The sequence below is a fragment of the Mustela erminea genome, chromosome 19 (assembly GCF_009829155.1).
Source record: "Mustela erminea isolate mMusErm1 chromosome 19, mMusErm1.Pri, whole genome shotgun sequence".
Lineage (NCBI taxonomy): Eukaryota > Metazoa > Chordata > Mammalia > Carnivora > Mustelidae > Mustela > Mustela erminea.
Window position 1 is genome coordinate 26,471,575 of NC_045632.1, and position 26,094 is coordinate 26,497,668.

The window sequence follows — 26,094 nt, forward strand, 5'->3', positions numbered from 1 at the left end:
TCCATCAGAAAGGACGAATACCCAACTTTTGTAGCAACATGGACAGGACTGGAAGAGATTATGCTGAGTGAAATAAGTCAAGCAGAGAGTCAATTATCATATGGTTTCACTTATTTGTGGAGCATAACAAATAGCATGGAGGACATGGGGAGTTAGAGAGAGGAAGGGAGTTGGGGGAAATTGGAAGGGGAGGTGAACCATGAGAGACTATGGACTCTGAAAAACAATCTGAGGGTTTTGAAGGGGCAGGGGTGGGAGGTTGGGGTACCAGGTGGTGGGTACTATAGAGGGCACAGATTGCATGGAGCACTGGGTGTCGTGCAAAAATAATGAATACTGTACGCTGAAAATAAAAAATAAATTAAAAATACTAACTCTGATTATTTTCCACAGATGGGACCCTTTTCCAGGATCACCAAAGATTAGTAACAGCAACTCCCTTGCAGTTGCATATGACTGGGCGTCTTGGGTAGAATTTAAGCATGACCGCCCCTTCTTGAAGGCAGTGTTCTAACTTGGTCTCTAAAAGCAGCGGACAGGAAGCCCTTTGGAGATTAAAGAATATTTCACACAAGAAGGGCTCTAACAAAAGCATCCAGTTTGGTGTCTTTATTTTACAGGTGGGGAAACTGAAGTCCAGAGAAGGGGAGGCCACTCATCAATCTGTTTCAAGGTCACCCAAGTAGTTAATAACAAAACCATACCAGACCTCCCACAAGGCTCCCTAACCCACTGTTCCAGCACACCATGCTCTTTAGAGAAGGCATTTCTTTTTTTTTTTTATAAATTTTTTTTTTAAGATTTTATTTATTTACTTGAGAGAGAGATAGTGAGAGAGAGCATGAACGAGGAGAAGGTCAGAGAGAGAAGCAGACTCCCCATGGAGCTGGGAGTCCGATGCGGGACTCGATCCCAGGACTCCGGGATGATGACCTGAGCCGAAGGCAGTCGTCCAACCAACTGAGCCACCCAGGCGTCCCTAGAGAAGGCATTTCTTAAAGGTTCCCGACGCTGAGCTGCTGACAATCTGACCACTTTCATTTCCCTATGCATTTCTCAAGCTGTTAACACAAGAAAAATACATCAGTAGAAGTTAATCGTGTCTGTTAAGGCCAAAAGCAAAGGAAGGAATGAAGGGGAGGAGTGCATTTTGATGATCAATGACTAGTAATTAATAGAGTCATGAAGTATCCCTTTCAGCAGCTCTCATTGCAAATACCTGGGTGCTACTGACCAAATGTTCTTCACATTCACAGTCAGGCTCTAAGGTAGGAAGGGGAGGCAGGGAGGTTGGGAGGGACAGATGACGAGCTTCCTCACTTTTTCTGCCTCTAAATTATCTGTCAACTTCTCTCTAGAATCTTTTGTGAAACACATGATCGAGAGCAACAAAAACTGTCACAATCACTTCAAGGAATCACAGCCACGCCCTCCAGGACTCTGAGCACTCACGGCGGGGGAGGGGGGCAGAGGGGTTGTGGTGCAGGGAGAGAGGTGCACAGGGACAGGATATGGTTCAGCTGCGGTGTGACTAAGCTGTCTTTGTGAGAGCCCACCATCCCTCAGGATTAGGAACAGATGGTGAGGGCATGAAGAAAGTGTTTCTGCTGCCCCATAAGTGTCAAAATAATCTTTTTGCAGTTTGTTGTGTTTGTAGTTGAGCCAATTATCTCAGAGGTTTGTCCTTCACAGTGATTATTTAAAACTACAAAGACAATTTTAAATCAACAAAGCCATAAAAGGACTACAAAAAGGAACATATTTTGAAAAGGAAGCATGTTTTCTAGTGAAAAAAAAAAAAACTTGAAAAAAATTAAAATTGGATTTATCACTTGGAGGCCTGAGAAATGGATTTTTCCAGAATCTAGGAGTGCAGAGTCAGAACTTTAGAAGCCATAGTAAAGGTAATAAAAGTGTCTGGCCTAGGGTAGAATATTCATCTCCTGTTTTCTGGGTCCACCAAGCCAGCTGCTTTACCTGAGGTGTGGGGAGAGGCCTCCACCTCATCCTCCCCACTTTGAAAGGTCAACACAATTTGCATTCAGTTTACACTGAACGATAGATGTCCCCCTCACCTCTGGAGAGCACCGGTGAAAACTCCCACCGGTGAAAACTCCTGCTCTAATTCTCTGAGCACCTGCCCTCTGGGACACCATTCAGTTCCGTAGGAAAGCTTTGCTTCTCTTCACCTCCTAATTTAAGCTGGTGAAAGTGTTTCAACTCAACCTTTCAATCATAGCAGAGAGATCCTTACCTCCAGGAAGTCTTCTTGGACTCCTATCCTTCCCTCCAACACCCACAAGCTGAGGTTGGGTGCCTGTTAGGTTCTTAGGATCCCACAGGCCCCCGCCCAGTGGGTAATTTTGCACATTGTATTATAACAGCCTGTTTTGTCATCAGTCTTCCTGAATGGTCTATATGGCCATGATAGCCTGAACCACACCTGCATTGTTCATTCACTGCTGTAAGCCCAATGCCCACTCCAGAACCTGTGCATAGTAACACTGGGTGAGGGGGCGAGCAACGACATTTCCAGGAGGCAATGTGATACCACAGACAATTTGGTATTTTAACCATAACACGTTCTCACCGTTACACACAAGGATTTCAGTCTTCTCATCGGTAAAATAAGGATAATAGCACCACTTCTAAAGGAACCTGGGACAATTACAAGACCAAAGGAAACAGCAACTGTATGTGATAGTGTTCATCCAATGGAGGCCAACATTGGTATGACCATCGACCCTCCAGCAAGGGGCACTAAGCTTTTACAATCCTGCTCTCACCCGCGTAGTAGCCCAGTGCGCACTTGCAACTAAATGACATTCTGGAAAGGACAAAACTAAGGAGACAATAAGAAAGACCCATGGTTGTCAGGATTTTGGAGGAAGGAGGAGGATGAATAGGTAGAGCGCAAAGGATTTTTATGGCCGTGAAACTATTCTGTATGACACTTCATGGCAGATATATATTTTTCCAAACCCATGGAATGTATAATGCAAAGAGTGAACCTTATCTAAATGATGATAATAGTAATAATAACTGTATTGATATTGACTCATCAATTGTAATAAACACCCCACACTAATGCAAGATATTAATAACAGGAGAAACTGGGGGATTGGTGAGGGACCCATGAGAACTCTGTACTTTCCACTCAGTTTTTCTTAAGTCAAAAACTACTCAAAAAAAAAAAAAAAAAAGTCTAGTCCTTAAAAAAGAAAGAAAGGAAAGACAGACAGAAAGAAAGAAGGAAATGGAAAAACTGGGCAAGGTCAGGCCTCAGCCCGTGGCCACAGCCGCTGCCTGGGCCCACACCTTGTTGAAGAGCTTGTCGTGCAACACTGTGGATGCTTTCCTTGTGATCTTGGTGAAACCCCTTGAGGAGCAGACACCCGTGAAGATTAGTAGCAGGACACTGAGTCCATACACCAGCTGGTAATACAGTAGTTGAGGGTTGTTCAGTATGTCGCCCGGGTCTGCAGTAGTTCCATTGCTCTCCTGGCTGCTGTTGGTCTTCAAGAAGGAACAGAGAGGATGGTTTGGTAAGAAATATACTTCATCTTATTCCCAGTTCCTGGCATAGAGCTCCTAAAATCCCCGTAATTTCCTAAGTGATAGGTGTGCTGGGAGCATCTTTTGTTCTACTGTCTGGCCTTCGATTCTGGTTCCTGACATAAGATCTTCTAAGATCTTAGAGTCTCTGGAGCAAATACAGTGTCTTTGTGTAGCTATTGAGACAGCTGGTCAGAGGAGGGGGCTAGAAAGCTTCAGGATGGAGGACTGGTCACCAAAAAGAACAAATCATGAGCAGGAGATTGGAACTTTCAACCCCACCCCCTCATCTTCTGTGTGAGGAGAGGAGCTGGAGGTTGAATTAATAATTGATCATGCCACTGTGATGAAACCACCATAAAAGTCCCTAAAGCATGGGGTTCAGAAAACTTCTGGGTTGAGGAGCATAATCCCATGCCAGGAGGGTTGTGCACCCCAACTCCACAGAGACAGAAACTCCTGCACCCAGAACCCTTCCAGATCTCACCCTATGGAGTGCTTCCTCTGACCATTCATCTGTATCCTTTATTATAACCCCCTAATAAACTGAAAAGAGCATTCCCTGGGTTTTGTGAGCCATTCTAGCAAATGATCAGATTCATAAAGGGAGTCATGGGAACCCCCAAATGATAGCTTGTCTGCCAGAAGTATAGGAGGTTTAGACTTATCATTGGCATCTGAACCCAGTCTTTAACCTGGGGAGTCTACACTAACTCCTGGTGTGTCAGAACTCAATGGAATTGTAGGACACACACATGGTATCTGGAGTTAAGAGAACTGGTTGATTTGGGGAAAACCCTGTACATTGGCTATCAGAAGCATTGTGTAGGACTAGAGGAAAACAGTGAGTCTTCCATCTTTGGGGAGTCAGATCACCTGAATTCAGGGATAAATTCAACGCAGAGAGAAAATCCTCTTCCCGGGGTCACATTTAGAGCCAACAGTTTGTATGGGATGAATCTTTACGTGGAAAACTTCCCCCTTGGTGCTTTTGCTTTTCTCTTCCTATTCCTCTTCACTGCCCTGCCCTGGATTAGGCCCTCATTGTCCTGGACCACTATAACAGCAGGCAAACTAGTCTGTCTCCTGACTCCACCTCTTCCCTCCATGCACTATCCAGTCTCCTAAACTCAGCTCCCTGAGCGACTTCTCTTCATCCCTCTTTCAATGCGTCTTTGTCCCAAGGCAGCCTGATTTCTAATGAGGCCTATTTTCTTCTGCCAGGGTAGAAAATGACTTTGTAAATTCCTTCTATGGTGTTAGAAATGTGTGCTGGATTATTACCCAGCATCATTCCTGGTGCTTCTACATTCTTGGGAACTCGATTTCCCAGAATCCTACCAGCATTGGTCTCAGGTTAGATTCTGCCAAAGAGATGCAGGCACAGGAAATCTCAAAGCTGAAAGAGAAGAAGCCATCACACGCTGGTGGCAATTATGGACATGTGGGGGGAATGCGGAGTTCAGCCAGTGGCTTGCAAGTGTCCTTCTGAGAATCAGCCACTTTAGTACCACCTGCTGCAGAGGTCACTGGAGCCCTTCCAATGATTGTGTAGCCTCTTATTCCTATATTAAATCTGTGTAAGTTCTAAATATGTCGGGTGGCTTCTGTTTCCCTGAGCAAACCTTGCCTGACACATGACTCAAAAGTTAACCAAGTAGACATCTAGGCAAACATAGGGTGGAACCAGAGGACCAAGTTCAAGTCCCAGCAGAGGACTTCACATCCTAGGGCAGGTTCTTTTTCCTCTCTAAGCACAGTTTCTTCTGTAAAATAGAAACAGTGCCTACCTCAAAATGTGGTTGGGAAGATTAATGAATGAACCGGGCGCATAATGGCTGAGAACTGCAGGTTTCTCAACACAGAACAACTCCATCCAAATCCCTGCACTAACAAACTTAACCGAACTTGAGCATGGCTTCTAGTGGCTCAAGGCATGTCCCTAGGAGGACCCCAACCTCTGCCTGAGAGAGGGAACTCGGTTTCCCATCAAAATGCCTGCCTGAGAGAGCTCAACTATCAGCAGGAAAAGTTACTGTTTGTGGTAGTGAACACCTGAGGGTATGTCCCCGATCTCTTTTTCTCAGAGCACTTATTAAATAGTGCTCATAGCTATGCATATGAAATTCCTACAACCCAAAGCATCTCTCCCAAGAACTTGGGAACCATGCCTTTGAAATGTAACCATCAGGAAGGATATAGCCTCTGTCTCCCGGTCTCTGTGGAAGATTAGAGTCCTGACTTCGATAACAGCCAGCAAGTGGACGCGGCTGACCTCATCACGTTCACACCCTCCAACCATTGGTTAACTTCACTCCTATGAATCTACTGAGCCCCCAGATTCACTCTCCCTTTAAAATGCCAAAATCACCTGTGCACATATCAGAATGGCTCTCAGCTCTTTCCCCTGACACCCATAGTGACTGAGTAAAATGTGTTTTCCCCGCTTTCATCAATATCAGCTGTGCTTGTATTTGGCGTGGCCTCCCCACCCCCAACAGAGGGTGCACATTTTACATGAAGCAAAGTGAGAAGGAAAAAAGCTACCAAAGGCCGTATCACTAAGGTGGACTGCAAAGCACTCTTGAGGACCTGTCTGGGGCAGAAACCTCGTGCTTGTGTCCGGAGGAGACTACACATGACTCACTGGTGTAGTGACCACTCATTCTGTGAGCCCAGGGCGCCATGTTCTGACTCTCAGAGGTCCTCTCTAGTGCTCTTCCACTTATGGACTTGGCAACACCAGGCTCTGGGCTTGTCATCCGGTTCCACAACCCATATTCTGACCCTCATGGGGCCCAAGGAATAGGAAGCTGCCCAACTCCATTCCAGCCCACAAAAACACACTTCATTCCCACCATGACACTTACCCCTGAGCCCTGCTCCAGCCAGTGGCTCAGCCACCAGGAGTTGAAGGTCGTGAGGAAGATGATCACCACCATGAGAAAGAAAACAGTGGTAGAGATCACATAACCTAGGGAGGGAAAAGAGGGGTGCCACAAGAAGGTGAAGGGCAATGGCTGATAAAGCTGCTGAGTCCTCCCAAGCCCTTGGATCTTCCTGACCTGCATCTACTTCGGATGCACGGGAAGACTGGAAAAGGGCTGGGTCCCAAGGTTAGAAAGTCCAGGAGTCAAACCCTGACTCTACCACGTACAGGTTATGCTAGCCTGGGCAAAGTATCAAATGTCAGTGACATTCCACTTCTTTACCCACGAACTGGTGACGACTGTCATACTAGCTGCATGGGGTCACCCTGAAGATGACAGGTGAGAATGTGTGCCGAACACCCAACCCCGTGCCTGGCACAAAAGCGGTATTCTAGAGTAGTTCTCCTTATGCATGTCCGGAAGGTTCAATCTCCATAAGAACAACAACTCTTTTTTTTTTTTTTTTTTTGAGATTTTATTTATTTATTTATTTATTTGAGAAACGGCAAGTGCGTAAGTGGGGAAAGGAACAGAGGGAGAAGCGGAGTCCCCAGTGCAGGGCTTGAGTCCAGAACCCTGAGATCATGACCTGAGCCAAAGTCAGATGCCTGACCGATGGAGCCACCCAGGGCCCCCACAACGGCTTACGTTTGATGTGGTATGACTATTATGAAGTAAGTGACAGGCATAGTACTAAACGTAGGCATTATGTTTGAGTTTGTTATTCCTATCCCCATTTACTGGGTCTCCGGTAGAGGAAAAAACTTGCCCAAGGTCTTAAAGGTGGTAAGGGGTAGAGCTTGGATTCAAAAAAGCCAAGGATGGGAAAACCAAGAGTGTATTCCCTCCTTCAGCGTCTGTCCCCTGATCCAGCACTCTATTTTCCTATCCAGTCAGTGCCCCCATGCCCGTATTTGCTTTTTTTTTCTTTTTAAGATTTTATTCTTTAAGTCATCTCTATACCCAATGGGGAACTCAAATTTATAACCCTGAGATCCAGAGTTGCATACTCTACTGAGTGAGCCAGCCAGGCAGCCGGCCCATATTTCTTTCCTTGAATTCAACCCTTCCTTAAGCTCCACTCAAGGACCACCTGTTTTTTTATGACATGGGAGACTGTGCCTGGCCAGAGATCTTTCTTGCTACATGGTGAATGCAAATGTTGTAATTCTCCAACTAGGATTCCTCTCCCCTCTCCCCTCTCCCCTCCAGAGCGTGGCACAGTGCCTGGCCCATAATCAGTACTTTGAAAATACAGGTCAATTGGTTGCTGGATTCATTCATACATTCACAAGCATTTTCTGTTCCCCATTCTAGCTAAACACTACATACTGCCCTGCAGGGGTGCCCACAGTGGAAGGGATAAGAATGGCGATCTATGCATAGCCTACTCCTTCCTCCCCTAGGCAGGTAGAAAGAAGATACACCTTCATGGGGTGAGGTTCCAAAGTCAATCAAAAGTAAAAAGTTGGCATGGAGTCACAGTTACTTTCAAAAGTCTCTTAAATTGGGGCACCTAGGTGGCTCAGTGGGCTAAAGCCTCTGCCCAGCTTGGGTCATGATCCCAGGGTCCTGGGATCGAGCCCCACATGGGGCTCTCTGCTTGCCAGGGAGCCTGCTTCCCCCTCCTTCTCTGCCTGCCTCTCTGACTACTTTGATCTCTCTCTGTCAAATAAATAAATAAAATCTTTTTTTAAAAAGTCTCTTAAATTACTTCAAAAGTACAGTATCACATACTTGTTTTATGTTTATAACAATGTAGAGTTATATTTATATGAATTTGGTGATATCTACCATTTAGTAAAGCAACTTTGAAACTTCTAGTTCTCATCACCATGAGAAATGTATTTTAATACACACCAAGATAAAAGGTTCGCCAGTGTCACTATATGAAATGCATACAGAAATTTTTCCATTCTGTTCTATATTCTTTCAGTGCTGCTTATAATCCACTCGAGTGATTTCACAACCCCCTGGTGGCTCAGGACTTAGAGTTTGAACACTACTTAAATAAACAGTACTGTATGGACTGTATTTTCTTATTTTCTATATTCGTGATGCTGCGGCAGGTAGTTGGGGCCTTGATCCTGGGGAGACTGCTCCTCCCACGACTGAATGATTCCTAGAAACAGCAGATGACCAACCAATCCGAAGCCCACCCTCCCAACCACTTCCTCATCAAAACCACTGAGGGCCAGATGCCAGCTAACTAGGCACCAATCCTATAGCCCAGAGCCCCCGCCCCCAGACTTATTTCAAACTAGATAATCCTAAACTTACTCAGCATACCTACCCTGCCTTACCTACTCCTTCCCACAAAAACTCCCAGCCATGTTCTCCCTTCCCTCTGCCTTCTGACCAGCCTGGTACTTCTCCATGTGGCCCGGCATGGCAAGCCATGTCTCCTGTTTCTAGGGATCTGTGAACATAAACTTCTTCCTTTGTGATAATAATTTCCATGTCGGCATGTCTTACCATACCTGATTATAATAAATCCCAGGTACATTTTAACACAACATGAAACCTAACTTCCGCACGGACTATGGTGGTAGGGTTACTATCATGGACTGTGGCTGAGACTGGAATTGTGAAACCATGACAGGCATGACTCCTCTGCGTCTCCCTACTTTGCATGACTACACACATTCCCGTCTGACCCAGTTTCAGTGACAGGACCGGTCAGAGAGAGAGCCCCGGGGCTGGCATGGCAGCTGGCAGATCATACCTCCACCTGCCCGGATATAGTGGTGGTAGATGCTCCATCTCAGGGACCCTTCTTCCATCTTCTCCTTCCTTGTGAGCTGATTTTCCAGCACTGGGTGAGAGTAAGAGAAGAAGGAAATGATATGCCTTTCAATCACTTGCATGTCCTTCCAAGGTCAAAAAGAGATTTTACAACGCCTTCAGCCCCTGGCTTCCACCTTTTACCACCTTCCTCACCTTCCAGCTCTAGTGCCTCACCCAAGCCCAACTGCAACCAGCATATTTCCAGGGAAGACTCTGCTTGACCTAGACTCCAGAGCCCAGAAAGAGGTTTCATCCCCAGCCATTCAAAAACCTGGGGGTGTCTGGAGTTTCCAAAAACTTGATGGGTTGGGAGAAGCAGCCAGAGAGAATGAAGAAAGCAATGATCCAGGACCAGAAAACTGGTTTCCAGAATGGTCATTACAATACTGTGCAACCTTGGGCGAATCCCTTAACCTCTCTATTTCCTCATCTGACAACTGGCAGGCCTATATCGAAGGTTGCTAAGATGCTTTGCAGCAATACGCTTCTGAGATGTCCTCAGAAAACAACTGTAGCACTAACTCAGGCAGACTCTTGTCCTAGAACAGGGCAGGGAAACCAGTGCTGAAGTATCAGTAGATGCTGCTAGTGACGACAGCAACAATAGGAAGCAGCACTGTGGGGTCATCTGTGGTTTCTGCCTAAGGCTCTCTCTTCTTCTAATAACTCCCTAACTTCTCCTGGGGAGGAGGACTCTCTTCCTGGAATTTTAATCTTGAGGGAAACTACATGAGGATGGGATATATTTGGAGTAGGTTTTCTTCAAAGAGATTCTAGCTATTCCTGCTATTTATACTCTGAAATTGCTGAGGCTTAGTTCTCCAACTTTTCCTATCATTCTGTGATCTACACCTGTTCCTTCCAATATTTTTCTGCCCGGATCATTTTCTGACCTTCACAGCTGAAGATGCTCTTGGTGACAAGATCTTCCAATAGGCCAGACCCTATCCTGAGGCCTCCGTACACACCTGACTTCATCTTATCTCTATGGCAACACTGCAAACTTACCTTCACTTTTGCAAATGAGGGTTCAGAGAGGTTATGTTGCTTGGCCAAGGTCACAAAGCTTTGTAAGCAGATAGCTAGAATTCAAATCCAGAACTGTCTTCCTGCCCTGCTGTCCTGTCTTAGAAAAGAGCAAGCCCCTGAGCTTGGGGATATCCAAGACTGAGCCCAATTTATTTCTGAATTCTAATGTTTTTTTTTTCTTCAATAAATATGTAATGCATGAATGTCTTACCATTAAATTTATGCTGCTTAGGCCAAAACTACCCACACCCTACCCCTGCCTTTTCCTCTACACGCCCTTAGCTTTGCCTCCCACAGCATTCACCTCTAGAATCTTCGGGCCTCCTAACCAGCACAGTCCACACCCCACAGCCCTCAACTACATGGATATTTAACCTGTATATGTGATGCCTAGGATTCTGGATAGTAAGGGACATGGTCCCTTCTGGGGTCCAGGAGGAAATGCCAGGACCTCTGGAGGACCCAGCTAGGCTGGCAGAGGTTCCCCCCCTGTTTCCCAGCACCATTACCAGCACTTTCATGGAGAGGCTCTTCCTGGCAGCTGGTCTGGGCCTGCCCTTGCACCTGAGGGTCTTCTGCTGGCTTTGCTGTGTCCTGTGGTTTGTCCTGGGGAGAAAGCACATGCCACGAATGCAGAGGCTGCTCCTCTCTGGGGATAGTGAGGGCGGGGCGGGGTGGGGCGGGGCGGGGCGGGGCGGGGCGGGGTGGGGTGGAGGTCACCTGTGTCCGTCCTCCTTCTTGCATCTCTTGGATGAGTTTGGCGTATCGCCCCTTTTTCTGTATTAATTCACTGTGAATTCCTTTTTCGCAGATTTTCCCATCTTCTAAGAGAATGATCTGGTCACAAAATGCTAAATACTGAAAAGTCAGAAGAAATAAGGCCTTCAGTAAGCGTACGAAAAGATAATCAATGTCGCCATTCAAAAGCAAGATGTGAATGTAAATCATAGTAAAATGTTATTTTATATCCCCATGTTGGCAAAAGTCTTAAAACATTGTATACGTCCAAGCGCGGGTGATGACGGGAGGTAGAGGGAACTCTCATAAAAGGTAGGTGGTGTTGTAGATTAGTGCAAATACTTGGGAAAGCAACTTGATAATATCTAATAAAGCTAAATATTTAAAAAATTATGAACTGGACTCCTAAACCTTTGCTCCCCAAAAGTCACAAATGTGCGTAAAGACATATATAAAAAGATGTACGCCAAAGGGTTTTTTTCTGTAAAAGTGAAAAATGAGAAACAACCTTGACGTCCATCCTAGGAGAATAAATCCTGGAATATTCAGATATCGGGATGCTACGCCAGTGAGAATCAAATCAAGTTGCATGGATCAACATGGAAGAACTCGAAAATATAATGTCAAGTGAAACAAGCAAATTAGAATGTAAACTATCAATTATATAAAGCTTTAAAATAAGCAGAAGGACACCTTATCATGTCTAGAGATTTATGCACGTGTTCTAAGGGTATGGGGACTTGCACGAGAATGACCAACAGCAAAGTTAGGGGAACAGGAGGGAGAAGACAATGCAGTCTAAGAGGGGATCTATGTTTGTGCCATCTGGGTGGCAGACACATGGGTTTTCAGTAGATTATTTTATAAACTGGTTTTTTTTTAAGATTTTATTTATTTATTTGACAGAGAGATCACAACTAAGCAGAGAGGCAGACGGGGGAGGGGGGAAGCAGGCTCCCTGCTGAGCAGAGAGCCCGATGTGGGACTCGATCCCAGGACCCTGAGGTCACGACCTGAGCCAAAGGCAGAGGCTTAACCCACTGAGCCACCCAGGTGCCCCTAAACTGTTTTTATGTTTGAAATGTATTGTCCCCCCCCACACACAAATAGGCCAGAATGGAAAGAGAGGGATAAATAATAATAATGTCTTGAGGCCAAAACCAAGCATGGAAATACTTAGGATAAAGGTATTATGAGAGGCAGCCCTGCCCCCACACATCACTGTACTTCATCAAAGAACATGAGACTTCGGGAGCTCTTCTCTGAAAGATTTTTTTTTTTTTCTTTTATCATAACTTTAAAAGCAGGAGCCAACCCACAAAATCTTGAAGGAGACCTTCAAATCTGGTTTCAATTTTTATCAGCTACAGAAATCTCCACGTGGAAAGGAGAAGAGATCCAGGTTTTTTACAACGTTCCTCAAATGCTGAGGTCCAGCCTGAGATGAAGGGGCAGCCACTGGGAGATTGTTACGGAATCAACGGCAGAAACGTGAGGATCTACATTAGCCATTGGTCGTAGCCAGAGCCCTGGAAGGGTGGTCACCTGCAGCTGGTGGGTCACCAGAATGACTGTCTTCCCCCTGAGCGTCTTCTTAATGCACTCCTCAAAGATGTGCTTCCCCACATGGGTATCCACAGCGGACAGGGGGTCATCCAGCAGATAGACCTCACGGTTAGAGTAGACAGCACGGGCCAGGCTGATCCTCTGCTTCTGTCCCCCAGACAGGTTGAGGCCCCTCTCCCCAATCTGCAAACAGATAGCCAAAGTCACTGTGTCTAGAAGATGAGCCCAGTGAGGTGTGCTCAAACCAGCCAGGTGGCCAGATGTGACAGACTGAAATCCCTCAGTGCATACTCCTGGATACCTCGTGATTGGGCACCCCTGGTATTTGAAAAAAATCTTTTTCCAAGTTTGCTTAGTAGGGAATGAAAACACTGATTTTCAGTTAATTACAATTTTTATAACTCGTAATTAGATGTAATATTCCTAAACCCTTCAACATCTCAGGTGACATTTTAAATCTTTAGCAATGTAGATAACAAAACAAAGAAAGAGCATCTCCTTATATCTTTCTTGGGTTTTAAATCTCTGTTGACAGCAACTGTCGACTTGTGAAACCATCAGTCCTCGTCGTCTAAGACTGTTTGCTCTGCGCACAGCCCACTCCACAGGACAGGGCTGCAACGGCCAGAAGGGGCTCTACTGTTGCTGTCATGGGAAGGGCCACCTTACACAGCACCTTATGTCAGGAGATACTAAGAGCCATTAACAGGCAAAGAGAATTATTGCGCAGCGTTGCAGACTATCATGCCAGGCATCTGCTGCCTGGCCCATCCCTCGGTCAGACCTGAGGACAAGAGCACCAGGGACTAAGTCCCATTCCCGCTCTACCATGAACTCTTGCAGTCTCTGTAGAAAAGAAGCAGAGTCTAAAGAGCAGCAGGGTGACCTCTTGTCACTGCTCTGCCTCTGGTTCACCACTGTGTGTCCTTAGGCTGGTTGGCCCAGGTGAAGGCTTAGTTTTGCATTCAGTCCTCACTCAGCCTATGCTTACTAAGCACCTACTGTGCTCTCATGCTAATCTAATACCCACTCTGGCTGGGCATGTTCACAGTATTCTATATGTATCGACTCATCTAAACCTCAAGTGTGATGAGGTCCATACTTGTGGATGCCATTCTATAGACCAGACCTTCTTTCTGCTAAACCCTGACCAAGACAACTGAGCACTCTTACCTCAAAGATTTACAGACCCACCTTAGAAGGATAATATAAGCACTGAACTCCAAGAATTACCTGAGGCGCACCTAAGACAGTGCATTCAAGTTGCTACGATAGTCTTTTGCACCTGGTTAAATACTCAGCAGACAGACATAATAGTTAATAGGTAAGACCAACAATATTGCTTTTATCTTTCAAAGGTCTTATGTAGATTAAAGGTGTCTACAAATGTGAAAGATGGTGAATTACCATGAAAAGATAAATCATACTGCCATTGGGAAGCCATGGCTCCTGTTCCCACTGGCAAAAGTTGAGCTGGCCAGAGGGGGCAGGGTGGGACTTGGGAGAGGGGAGGACATGGGGAGAGATAGGAGGTTTCTCATCTTCACAGGTTCTCCACTGCTTCTACTCCAAAAGGAGGAGTTTGAGGTCAGCTCCCCATCCTTGTGGGGTAAGGTAGGTTCTTTGCCAGCTTTTACTGTAAGATGAGCCCGTTTCCTCCCTGGGTGGGGAAGGTTTTGAGGCAGCCATGGGCTGCTTTGGGGAAACAGCCAGAGTCCGCCCTCCACCCACCTCGGGAAGCAGCCTGAGGACCCCAGTAAACCATTACAAAGGCACCATCACAATGGAGACAAGGGATCCTCGCCTCCCACTCACCTCTGTCATGTCTCCAAAGGGCAGAATTTCTAGGTCACGGTTCAAGGAACAGCAATGGAGTACCTGGTGGTACCTGCAAAGGACAGAGACCTAAAGGGACAAGTGGCCTCGCCCCAGACCTTCCAGCCTTCCCAAGTTGGGAAGAGAGAGTTCTCGCATTCCATGCTCAGAAATTTGGACTTGATCCCGCATTTAATGGTAAAGCATGGGAGGCTTTTTGTATTTCTTTCTTCCCCTTATTTCTTTCAATCTAATACGTGCACTTAGTAAATATTTGAACAGAACAACAACAACAAAAAGATACAGGGAAAAGCAAGTCTCTCTTATCTTTAACTCTCAGTTGCTTTCACAGAAGCAGCCACTATTACAGTTTCTTATGTATTCATTCAGAAATAATGTGGTCGTGTATGTCTGCCTGCAGCAAATATAGGTTTGTATTGTTTTAATGACACCATAGTATTTTGTTATATGGCTGCACCATAAATTACTTAACCAGTGTCCCTGTGATGGACATTGGGGTTTTTTCTAGTCGTCTGCTACTGTGAAAACTATGTAGTGTGAACACTCTTACACATGGGCATTTGTGTTCATGGGTGACACTCTCTACACATTAAATACCTAGCAATGTTGAGTCTAGCAATTGGTGCATTTTTATCTTTGACCAAAAACTTCGAAACTGCCCAATGAGTTGTATCCTTCTGAAAGTAGAGCAATGACAAGGTGAGAGCTATGTTTTGGGATGACTACCCTGGAGGTGGGACCCAAGATGGAACAGAGAAAGAGAAGACCAGAGACAGGGAGCCAAGGGCAGGGGCAGTGGGAACAGTCCAAGCAAAGAGATCACGGGCAAGAACTGGCAGTGGAGATGAAGAAGAAGAGAAAAAGACAAGACCTCTTTAGGAGACAGAGTTGTCCAAGGTGGGTGACCAATCTGATGTGAAGTATCAGAGGACAAGGCATTGGGCTCACTGCAATACACAGTTCAGTGATGCCATTAAACCAAGTTGGACAACTTGGGAAGAGAAGCAGGCAGGATGGGGGAGCTCGTGAGCTGGTGTTGGACCCAACGCTGCGCAGCCCACAGCCAGCTGGAGATGTCATACAAACACGTGCCCCTCCGAGTTGCTACTGGGAGCAGATTGCACCATCAAGCAAACAGTCAAAGGAGGCCAGGGTCCACCAGAGTTGGAAGCACAACGGTAAGCATTCGGGGCAGCTTTTGTACATCCTCTGCTGAACAGACTTGGCTCGTGACATTCAAGGGCGTGTCTCTAGCAGGTTAGCCCCAGACTCTGGGTGGGAGAGGCCATGAAGGGCAAGGATGGTGGTGGGTGGCCCACCAGACCATGAATCCAAACTGTTTTCTTCTACATCACATGACCTCATCACCCCATTTGTTTTACCTTTTGAATTGGAGGCGGAGAATGAATGAATACAAATGAAGTTTAAATGTTTTTTAAAGGGGGAGAGTTATTTTGACTCATATAACAGCTAAGCATGATGTTCCTCACAATGACTGGGTTCAGATTGTGTTTCAGGAATATCCTCCAAGCTTTGTGACTTTAGGCAAGTTATTTAACCTCTTGGGGCCTCAGCTGACTCATCTAGAAAATGGTATGATAATAATCTTTCTTTCACAGTGAGGATAAAATGTATTAATGCATATAAGTGAGTTCACAGCAAGTATCAGCAGATGTCAAATTACTATTAGCAGCGGGGGAATCCCTCCCATAACCAGCCCCATGTACCTGTGTCCTTCTTGGACCCTCCCAGAAACTTACCAGGCCTTGTCATACTGGCCTCCCATAAGGATGTTCTCCCTGATGCTACCTCCGATGATCCAGGCCTGCTGGGGGACATAAGCCAGGCTTCCGTGCATCCCCACCGAGCCCTCCAGCAAGTGCATCTGCAGCAGAGTGAGTCTAGCCTTAGGAACAGGCAGAGGAACAGGGGTAGACCCTGCTTGGCTCAGCAGCTGCAGGGCCTAGGGTGCCACTCCTGCCAGGACCCTGGGGCTCTCCTATGTAAATGGGACTTTTCATATGGTTCTCCCAGACCCACCAGTGAGTCTGAGGGAAAGTCCAGGGAACATAGGGAATTCAGCTAGAGCTAAGCCAGGCCAGGTCCTGCTGTGACTTGAAACCAAGGTCTGCACTGAGGACACCTCATACTTTTTTTTTTTCTCTTATTTCCCCAGTCCCAGTCTCTAGCAAGTGGTGCCCCCATGCTTTTCACAGTGAGACAGAAAGTTCCAGGTCATCTCTGACCTTCTGTGAATATCAACAGAATTATTGCCAATGTCATTGTGCACAGATGGGGAAATGTTCTTATTTGGGGGACACCATGATGAGGTAATAAGTGGGAAACTCTCATAATTTCTGTAATTTAAAATAGTTCTACAAGGGCACGGGTGGCTCCGTTGGTTAAATGTCTGCCTTCGGGTCAGGTCATGATCTCAGGGTCCTGGGATTGAGCCCCACATGAGGCTCCCTGCTCAGCAGGGAGTCTGCTTCTCCCTCTCTCTGTGTGTTCTCTCTCTTTCTCTCTTTCAAGTAAATAAATTAAAAATCTTTTAAAAAAAATAGTTCTACAAAATGTGTTTCTACGTAGATGTGGCAAAAATGCCAATGCTATCAACTGTTGAATCTGAAGGTTGGTATATGTCTTCCTGCCTTTCTGTTTGATAAATTTAAAAACACAATTTAAAAAAAAGAAAAGGGGCCATAAGCCCCATCCCTACCACCCCAGCATCAGATATCACCATACCGTGCCCCTTCCTCTTTATGATTCTATGCTTCTTACTTCTGATTTGGAGCCAGGCTTTAATTAATAAGAACGAAACTTAAAATGACATCTTTTTGTTTTTCCTTTATTGGATGGATAGTTACTGGTTTATTTCAAGAAGAAACTTAGGAACCACTAGCTGCAGGGAAAGGTGGACTTGGAGGGAGGCTACCCAGGGAGTGTTGCTGTGGGGAAAAACGAACCTCTGACACCATGTGGATCCAGGTTTCAACCCTGGTTCCCACCTCATCTGCTGTGTGACCTTGGGCAAGTCACTTCTTGAAACCTCATCTGCTCACCCAGAAACTAGCCATAATGGCTGTGCTTTCCTCATGTGGTTGTTTTCAGGTTGAAGGGGGAAATGGGATGCTCTTAGCACAGGGCTAAGCACAGGACTCTTAGCACAGGGCTATGTTTACTGTTTCTTAAAAGTAGAACCTTGTCTTCCCCATTGCCAAGAAATTGTGCACGGCCACCACGTGCAGAGCATGAAGAATTGAGCTGTCTGGAAAAAGTTCTATGGACAATATGACCACATTCTAAGGAGATGATGAGTTTGGCTATACTATTTGGGAGAAAGAGCTGAGGAAGGAGCTGGGTAATGGAAAAAACTTCTTGTTCTCTGAACAGCATAGCAGAGGAATGATGGGCAAAGAAAGGAGGGGGCAGAGACCAGTCCAGGACTGGGGAAGCCTGGGGCTAAGGGGGTAAGTGCTGGTGAGAACCCCCTTGGGGAGGTGGCCATAAATTCAACCCAGGTGTTGCAGCTCTTTTAAGGTATGGTTCAGTGAGAGTTGTGCAATATGACCTCAATTGTTTAGGGGAAACAGGTTGAGTTTCCTAGAAACTCGAGAGAGTGGGCTGAGCCACATGTCTGCTTAGGTGCAGACTAAGCAGACCTCAAGAACATCCACTGACAGTGGAATTGGACAGTTCGGATCTCATGGGCAAGGGAACCCAGCAGACATGTAAATTCTACTGTTGGAGAGTAAGACTGTCCCAACCCACACGGGAGGGTCTGCTCCCCCCCATCCTTCCTTCTCCCTCCTCCTTTCTCCCTCCACAGTGCACTCTTGATGCTGTCTCACAAGGGACCCATGTCCCATTCTGAGATGGGCTTCATGAGATGACTTTTATCATCATATTAAACATTGAAACATGCTGTATCATCACCCTGTTAGCTGGTTGATTACAAAGAGGGTGGGGAGAGCACAGAAAACAGGTGAGGGCAGACCTCCAGCGGATCTCGGGGGTAGCCTTCCTGGCTGGAGGGTGAGAAGGAGGTGTATTTATAGCACACCTCCCCCTCAGTGCGTGCCTAACTGCTCTCAGTTTATAAAAGGTGTATTGGCTCAGACCCCATTGAGGAAGAAAGCAATGGTGTGACTGACTGGGGAACTCAAGCTTGGGAATCCTTGGACCGCCCATGAGTGCATATACATGTGGTCACAAGTCACTTACCTCCCCCAGGATGGCTGACAGCAGGCTGCTCTTGCCGCTCCCGGTATTGCCACAGACCCCCAAGGTGGTCCCCTGCAAAGCCAAGGAGGACAGAGTGGCATTGGAACAGCACAAACCCTCCCACTCACCCAGGGAGGGTCTGTGGTTGAACACCCTACCCCAAAGCCCCTCAGACAAGCAAAAGCTCAACGCCACAACCTCCAAGGAAGGAAGTTGCATGGAGATCATAGAGAGAAATTCATGGATAGAAGATCCTTCCGGGCAAGAAACCCAAATTTCAGATCTGCACCTATTCTACTCTATGATCCTAGGCACGTACGTCACTTAGCCTCTCTGTGCCTCAGTTTCTTCATGTGTAAAATGGGGACAGTGAAGCCAGCCTCACAGAATTCATGCATACTTTCCCTCATTTATTCATTCACTGCTCCCTCAAAGACTGTCTGAGTTTCTCCCACGTACCAAGTAGTGAAGAGAAGAACTCTCATGCTACATTCTAGTGTGGAGCCATGAACCATGAAATAAGCCACTGCTACATTCTAGTGTGGAGCCATGAACCATGAAATAAGCCACGAAATATATAAACAATATCAGATGATGATAAATGATTTGAGTAAAACAAATTGGCTGTTATGAACCAGAGCGAGTATAGATGGGTTGGCCAGCAAGGTCTTCTTAAAGCAGTTGTCACTGCAACTGAGATCCGAATGACAGGAAGGAGACAGACACAGGAAGATCTGGTCGTTCCAGGCTGTGGGAGCAGCAGGGACAAAGGTCATGAGACAGGCACCAGGTTGACTGCCAAAGTGCTATGGGAGAGCTAGTGTAGCTGGTGTGGGGGGACTAAGGGGGAGAAGAGGTGAGAGCTATGGGCAGGATGATCAAGGGATACCTGGGCTATATCTTAAGTGCAGCAGGAGGTCACTGAAGGGGTTTAAGCAGGAGAGTGACTTGAATTGGTTTATGGTTTAGAAAGAGCCGTCTGTCCACTGCATGGTAAAAATAGTAAGAGGGCAAAAGTGGAATCAGAGGGGCTGATAAGGAGGGTCCTAGAGGAGCTGGAATAGCATGATAGTGGCTGCGGCTTGGGGAGTTGGGGAGGGGTAGATGGTGAAAGGTGGATGGATTTAGGAGAGAGCTGATGGGCGTCACCAACGGACTGCGTTGATGGGAGGGAGGGAATGCAACCAAATTTGACTTGAAAGTGCAGAGGTGAAATTTAAACAAGAAGGGAAGCTTGCCCTTGCAAATGTTAGTCAGAGAAGAAGTCAGATGAGGTGAGTTCACAGAACAACCAAATTGGCATATACTAGCACCTTAGTCAATGTTAGTCTCCTTCCCCTTCTCTCCCAGCATATAGCTTTCTATTCTGGGTCTTGTTATTACAATAAATAAATAAATAAATAAATAAATAAAAATTCTGGATATCAGTTAATTTCCACTGAAGAATGAAAGGTTTCCTGTGCTTGCCCTCTGTGAACAATTTGTATTTAAAAGAGGTATTTAGAGATGCAGTTTTTAGCCAAGGAAACAGTAGAGTGCCAGGAAGCTCAAGCCTCGGGCCCCGAAAGTCTGGCAGCCAGCCTTCCTGTGTGGCCTGGATAAGGCTACCTTTGACACCACTAGGTTTAATTTGTGCAACTTTGGGGCTAGGCTGTCCTTTGTGTCCTCTGGCCCGAGGGCTCCTGGAGCTGGCTGCGCACTGGCCATCCCCTCGGGAGTATGCCCGTTCTTCTCCACCTCCATAGCTCCATTTACAATCCCGGGGCAGGTCTGTCGCCATGACAAGGTGGCGTCCTCCAAAACCACTGCTTTGCTGGGATCTTTCAATGCCTGGACGTACAAAACAGGTCTCTCCTGTAGGAAAAATTTCTGTACGGACAAAAAGAAAGGAGGAATTCAGTTCTGCAGTCTAATAAGAATGTGTGCCCGTTTCACTGGCCTGCCTATAGGTCTGGTTTATAAACTCCTAATAAACAGTAGAAGTCTGAAGAATCACCACTAGTTCAGAGGGAGCCACGTTCTGCTGGTGGGAATTCTGAATCAGGGTTTTCCAAGATTTGGATCATAGGGCCACTCTTTGATATCTGCCTACTGCCTGCTCTGTTCTTTTCTGTTTGGTTTTACATGGGTGACAACACTGAGGAACCCTCAGACAGATGTGTCACTTTTCTAATTAAATTTCATTCTTAAATATTCAAAGTAAAAAGGTCTGCCCTTTTGGCGAGAAATTGTTTGGGGCCATACATTTCAAAGTGTGACCAGGAGCTGGTCACTCCTCTCTGTGTCTCCATCTTCCTGACTGGGAAACATACATGAGGGCAAGCATTAAAAGAGGCAGCTGGGAAGTATGATCTCACTGCACTTAAATCATAGGCACACGTCTCTCCCTGCAGATTTGCTAAGAAAAAGATATAGAAAGATACATCTTGACATTTCGGACAATGGCTTTATCTCTAGATAGTGGATGTTGAGCGATTTTTATTCTCTGTAACTTTTGGCACAATCTGAACCTTCTGCAATGAGTGCACAGGATTTTGCAAAGATAAAAAGCTATTTTCAAAATTAAAAAGGTGATCTCTTTTTTTTAATTGAGCATCAGAGGTATGTTTAATTAGGTTAATTGTAGCATTTGAGTCAAGGCATAGAGTCATCATTGGGAATTGCATGAGTCCCTTTATTTTGTTTAGTTAGCTGGGCACTTACTTGTTTAGTTATTTTTAATAACATAACCCCTGGGTAACCACTGATGGCTCTTATTCCTTTGCTTAAATTGTTACCACATATATCTTAATTTTATTAGATAAATTTTGAGTGATACACTGGCTTACTGAGTCAGTATGACAAGCACACATCTGGATATTAACAAATGCTGATAAATGGGCTTCTAAGGAAGAAAAACAGGAGGTCCTTTTACCCCCAAACCCTCAAATGTATTCTCAAACTCTAAATTTGTTTACACCATTCAGTGCTTTTCACTTGTTCTTAGCAAACAGCACAAAAGAAAAATGGTCTGGGGGCATCTAGTCGGCGGTCGTTTAAGCATCTGCCTTTGGCTTAGGTCATGTCCTGGGATTGAGCCCCACGTCGGGCTCCCTGCTCTCTGGGGGGGCCTGCTTCTCCCTCTCCCTCTGCCTCCTGCTCTCCCTTCTTGCGCTCCGTCTCTGTGTCTAATAAATAAAATCTTAAAGAAAAGAAAAGGAAAGAAAAATGGCCTGGAGACCCCTGCTGAGAGTGCCCACCTGGGTGCCTTCTCTAGAACCCCAGTGAGTAGGTCCACAGCTCCAGCAGCCAGCTCACTTCCTACCTGTGGTTGCCTACAAGGAGGGGTCCTCCCTCAGGGCTCAGGGCTCTCCTTTCTGTGCCCTTGGAAACTGGTAGGTCAGAGTTCAAAAGCCAAAGGCATTTGGGAGCTGGGTTATAGCACCAAGGGACACAAAGGAGGAAGAGGGGATCATTCCTCCCCCTTCTAGCCTACGGGTCTCAAGGTCAAATGTCTATAGGACCAGATAGAAAACTTCAGTGGCTGAAACACAAGGATTTGAAGATACCCTGATGAGACAGCTAGTGTCCATCCAAGGGGCCACCCTATACTGCACCAGCCCCTGGAGACAACCCCAGGTTCAAGTCCTTTGCTCTCACATTACCATTCCTGCTCCCTTCTCCACCACCATAATGACACCATCCCTAGCCAAAAGCTCTCTGACCTCTGAGCTATCTCTCCAGGCATTTCTTCAGCGAACATCCCTACCCACCCTTCGGAGTTCAAACTGTAGCTTCCTCAACTCTGCCCACCCTGCAAATGAAAACAGTCACAGAGGGGAGGATGGGAGAGCCTAGTATACCAGCGGACAGAGAGAAGGCAGCAGGGAGCCCTGATCAGCCCTGCTCAGCAGTGGAGAAGTCTGGGGAGCTACTGGGGCTCTTCATAAGTAATGGACTGTCTTATCCTTCCTCAAACAAGCCAAGTTCATTCCAGCCTCAGGGCTTTTGCACTTCCTAGTTATCATCACTCAGATCGAAAATCACCTTAGCAGAGGGGCCTTCTGGGTCCAGCACACCCAGATTTGTCCCAGCCCTTCCCCACATACTCTCTAGAAAATTACACTGTTTTACTGACATCATAGCTCTCCATGTGATCTGATGTTATCTTCTTTGACCGTTAATTCACTTGCTAGTTTCCTGTTTCTAATACCAGGTTGTAAGTTCCTGAGAGCAGGGATCCCATTGGTCAGGCTCACAGTAGTATGTTCTGTCTCAGTACTTGGCAGGCGGTGGATATCCAATAAACACATTATTTTTAAAGGATTTTATTTATTTATTAGAGAGAGGGCAAGAGGGAGAACGAGCAGGAGTGGGGTGAGGAGCAGAGGAAGAAGGAGAAGGAGGCTCCGCACCAAGCAGGAAGCCCAAGGCGGGCTTGATCCCAGGACTTGGGGGTCATGACCCAAGCCAAAGGCAGACACTCAACTGACTGAGTCACCCAGGTGCCCCTCAACAAATATTTTTTGAATAAATGAGAGAGTGAATAAGTTGGGAACTACATGCATTAAGTGAGATGACTTTGTAAATTAGTTTAGATAAGATTTTTTATTTTTTAGAGGTTTTATTTATTTATTTGACAGACAGAGATCACAAGTAGGCAGAGAGGCAGGCGGGGGGCGGGGGAAGCCTCAGGGCTTCTGGGGAGGTCTTAGGACAGTCCATACAGAGACAGGGGGCGGGGGGAAGCAGGCTCCTTGCTGAGCAGAGAGCCCCACATGGGGCTCGATCCCAGGACTGTGGGATCATGACCTGAGCCGAAGGCAGCGGCTTAACCCACTGAGCTACCCAGGCACCCCTAGATAAGGGTTTTTAAACTCAGTTGCTGTAGGAGCAAGACCAGCCATGGAAAAAAGTGAAGTAGACCATTACTAAGAGGATAAATGGTTGGTGAAACAACCCCAGTGTCAAGTAGAGCACAGTGGGGACTGTAGGGTGTACAGTAGGGCACAATGGGGGCTGTAGGTTATACAGTAGGGCACAGGGGAGGCAGCAGGAAACTTTATCCCACTGCCTCATCTAAGTAGGACAACTATCACCTCAACTCCAGCTGTTTGTGGCCATGGGGAAATGTGGGTCTGATGTTCCCAGATCTTTTGATTATTCGGAAAAAATCCAGAAATCTGATTTTTATATAGAATTTCCAGGTTTTTAAATGCAAGCAACAAATACGATTTTTTTAAAAAAGCAAAACCATCAGGGTAACCCTGCAGACCTCCTGTCTGAGACCTGGTTTGTATGGACTGTCCTAAGACCTCCCCAGGGCCCGATTCCTCTGTGTTCCCAGCCCCCATCGCAGCCTGGGTGCAGGAGGTCCCTGAGCTGGCTGACCCCTCTCCGTGGAGGTTGGTGTCTGGCTTAGCCTAGGGTGACATTCAGGAGGAACATTACGATGACTGCAGGCAAACGAACACCCAAACAGAGAGCCACGCAAACAGTCCTCCGACCACTTACCTTAAACCTCTCTGCCGCGGACTTGGAATTCGTGAGGCCTTTTACTGCAAAGGGCACGAAGAACACGGACAGCCGCATGGGAATCAAGGTGGCCACCGTAGTGAAAGCCTGGGCAAGGAGGGGAGGAGGTGGTGAGGGGCGCATCTCTGTTCTCTCTCCACCCCCCGAGGCTCCCCTCCTGGAGCCAGAAGCCACAGAGCCAGACACCACCACCCCCCACCCCGCCCAGCTTTTGATAGGCCCGTCCCTGCCATGGCGGACATGGAGCCAGTATTTTGAGGAGACTGGAAAGAGCAGGGAAGGAGCACTCCTCTTAAGGTCTCTGTGTCTCTAGGCCTGGCTCCCCATGGAGCTTGGCGACCCCGTGACTCTGCGACTTTGGCCAGGTCCCCTCTCCCAACGAGCTGCGCTTTCCCGTTGGAATAGGGTCAAAATCACCCGTGGGTACAGGAATAAAGTGTAAGAGAGCTTGTCTACTGATACTGTTACTGCCATTACGATCGTACTCAGCCTTCCTTGCCTTAGATACTCGTTTCTAATATTCCAAATGTCCCTACACTTCAAGGCTAATCCATGCCTCACTCTTCTCCTGGAGACTTGCCCTGACAAAGCAGACAACCTCTCTCAGGATCTCAGAATGTGACCTGAAGTACCTTGGGGACTTTTCAATCCATGCCCCACCTCCACTCCCTTCTTCATCCTTCACTGTGTGAGTGCAGAGTGACCCTAAACTCCTGCCAAGACTTTATCCTATAAAAGCCCCTGTGCCCACCCTCAAGCCTTCAGGGGGCCTCTCTGGTGCATGCCTGCCTGGGCCAAGTCAAGGTGTTTGCTGTCTGGAACACAAACAAACCCTTGGCGGCAGATTCTCAAATGCTTCTCCCTCTTGCTTTGGGACCCCAAGCCCCACCTGGATTCCAAGCTCTCCCAAAGCAACCCCCTGATTTTTCTCCTCAGAGAACTGGGATTCTACTCCTAAAAGGCAGCTGCTGCTTTTCTGGGCCAGAGTCAGACTACAGAGAGAAGGCAGAAGAAGTTCTAGCTTTTTATTTAAGGTGTATTTTCAGAGCCCTATTTTGGGTTCAAAGAAACTCCTTAATTTAATATTCTCAACCCCCAGGCATGTGTCAGAATCATCAGGGTTTTAACTACTCATTTCAACTCCTCTGGGGTGACTTTGTCATCCCTCCCATGGTTGCTATGCAAGGGATATCAGTTTTTCAGACAGTTTAAGACGGAAGAAAGTTCGAGCATCCTAAAAGTCTGGAAAATCAAAATCAGCATCTGCTGTCCACGTGCAAAACCTTCAGATCTTTGAAGGAACATGGTCTAGGGAAAGATATAAAAGAAAAACTCCTTATCAATATGGGGGGAAACGAAGCACCCCAAGCACTTACCACTGAGATTGTGAGTTTCCGTTGTAAACATGTGTGGATAAGGAACGTCAATGTTGTGGCCACTGTAGGGGCTATAAACAAGCAGGCAGTGGTCAGGCTCTGGATGATCCCAGACTTCTCCAGTAGTTTCTTTTCCTGCCTTCTGAGGGCTGAGAGATGAAAAGCAAAGATACCAAAAAAAAAAAAAAGACAAAGGCACTGAAATTAACCCTAAGACCATCCTCCAAAGAGCACCAAACTTCCAGAGCACGAAAGAACTCCCCAAAAAGGGAGAGGCTTGACCCACCATGGCATCCCAAGGCTCTGAGCAAGAAAATGAGATTTTCTGTACCTTTAATTATTTTTTCAAATGGTTTCTCCCATGCGTACATTTTAATCAGCTTAATGCAGGTGAGAACTTCACTGGTCACACGGATGCGCTGGCCGCTGATCTCAGAGGTGTGATTGTGTATCTTAATAACCTTTTGAATCAGGAACACCTGTGGTCAGGATGCAGCAAGTGCTTCTTTTGACAAGGGCAGGAGGGTTCACCCAGGCGT

The 26,094-nt window shown here is 46.5% G+C and overlaps 1 protein-coding gene across 3 annotated transcripts in view; it reads right to left on the bottom strand.

Annotated features, from left to right (window-relative positions):
- Nucleotides 1–26,094, bottom strand: part of ABCC11 (ATP binding cassette subfamily C member 11) — a 67,640-nt gene that overhangs the window by 17,135 nt on the left and 24,411 nt on the right. For 2 of the 3 annotated variants that reach the window (XM_032326511.1, XM_032326510.1), the window contains exons 8-20: nt 25,887–26,034; nt 25,556–25,704; nt 24,159–24,266; nt 20,274–20,534; nt 18,666–18,737; nt 16,202–16,326; nt 14,421–14,493; nt 12,585–12,788; nt 11,022–11,159; nt 10,811–10,907; nt 9,211–9,300; nt 6,426–6,529; nt 3,319–3,516 (exon numbers count right to left, since the gene is read on the bottom strand). In XM_032326511.1, coding sequence (XP_032182402.1) covers nt 3,319–3,516; nt 6,426–6,529; nt 9,211–9,300; nt 10,811–10,907; nt 11,022–11,159; nt 12,585–12,788; nt 14,421–14,493; nt 16,202–16,326; nt 18,666–18,737; nt 20,274–20,534; nt 24,159–24,266; nt 25,556–25,704; nt 25,887–26,034 — 1,767 coding nt within the window. The remainder of the gene's footprint in view (nt 1–3,318; nt 3,517–6,425; nt 6,530–9,210; nt 9,301–10,810; nt 10,908–11,021; nt 11,160–12,584; nt 12,789–14,420; nt 14,494–16,201; nt 16,327–18,665; nt 18,738–20,273; nt 20,535–24,158; nt 24,267–25,555; nt 25,705–25,886; nt 26,035–26,094) is intronic. The other variant, XM_032326513.1, reaches the window with a different exon arrangement.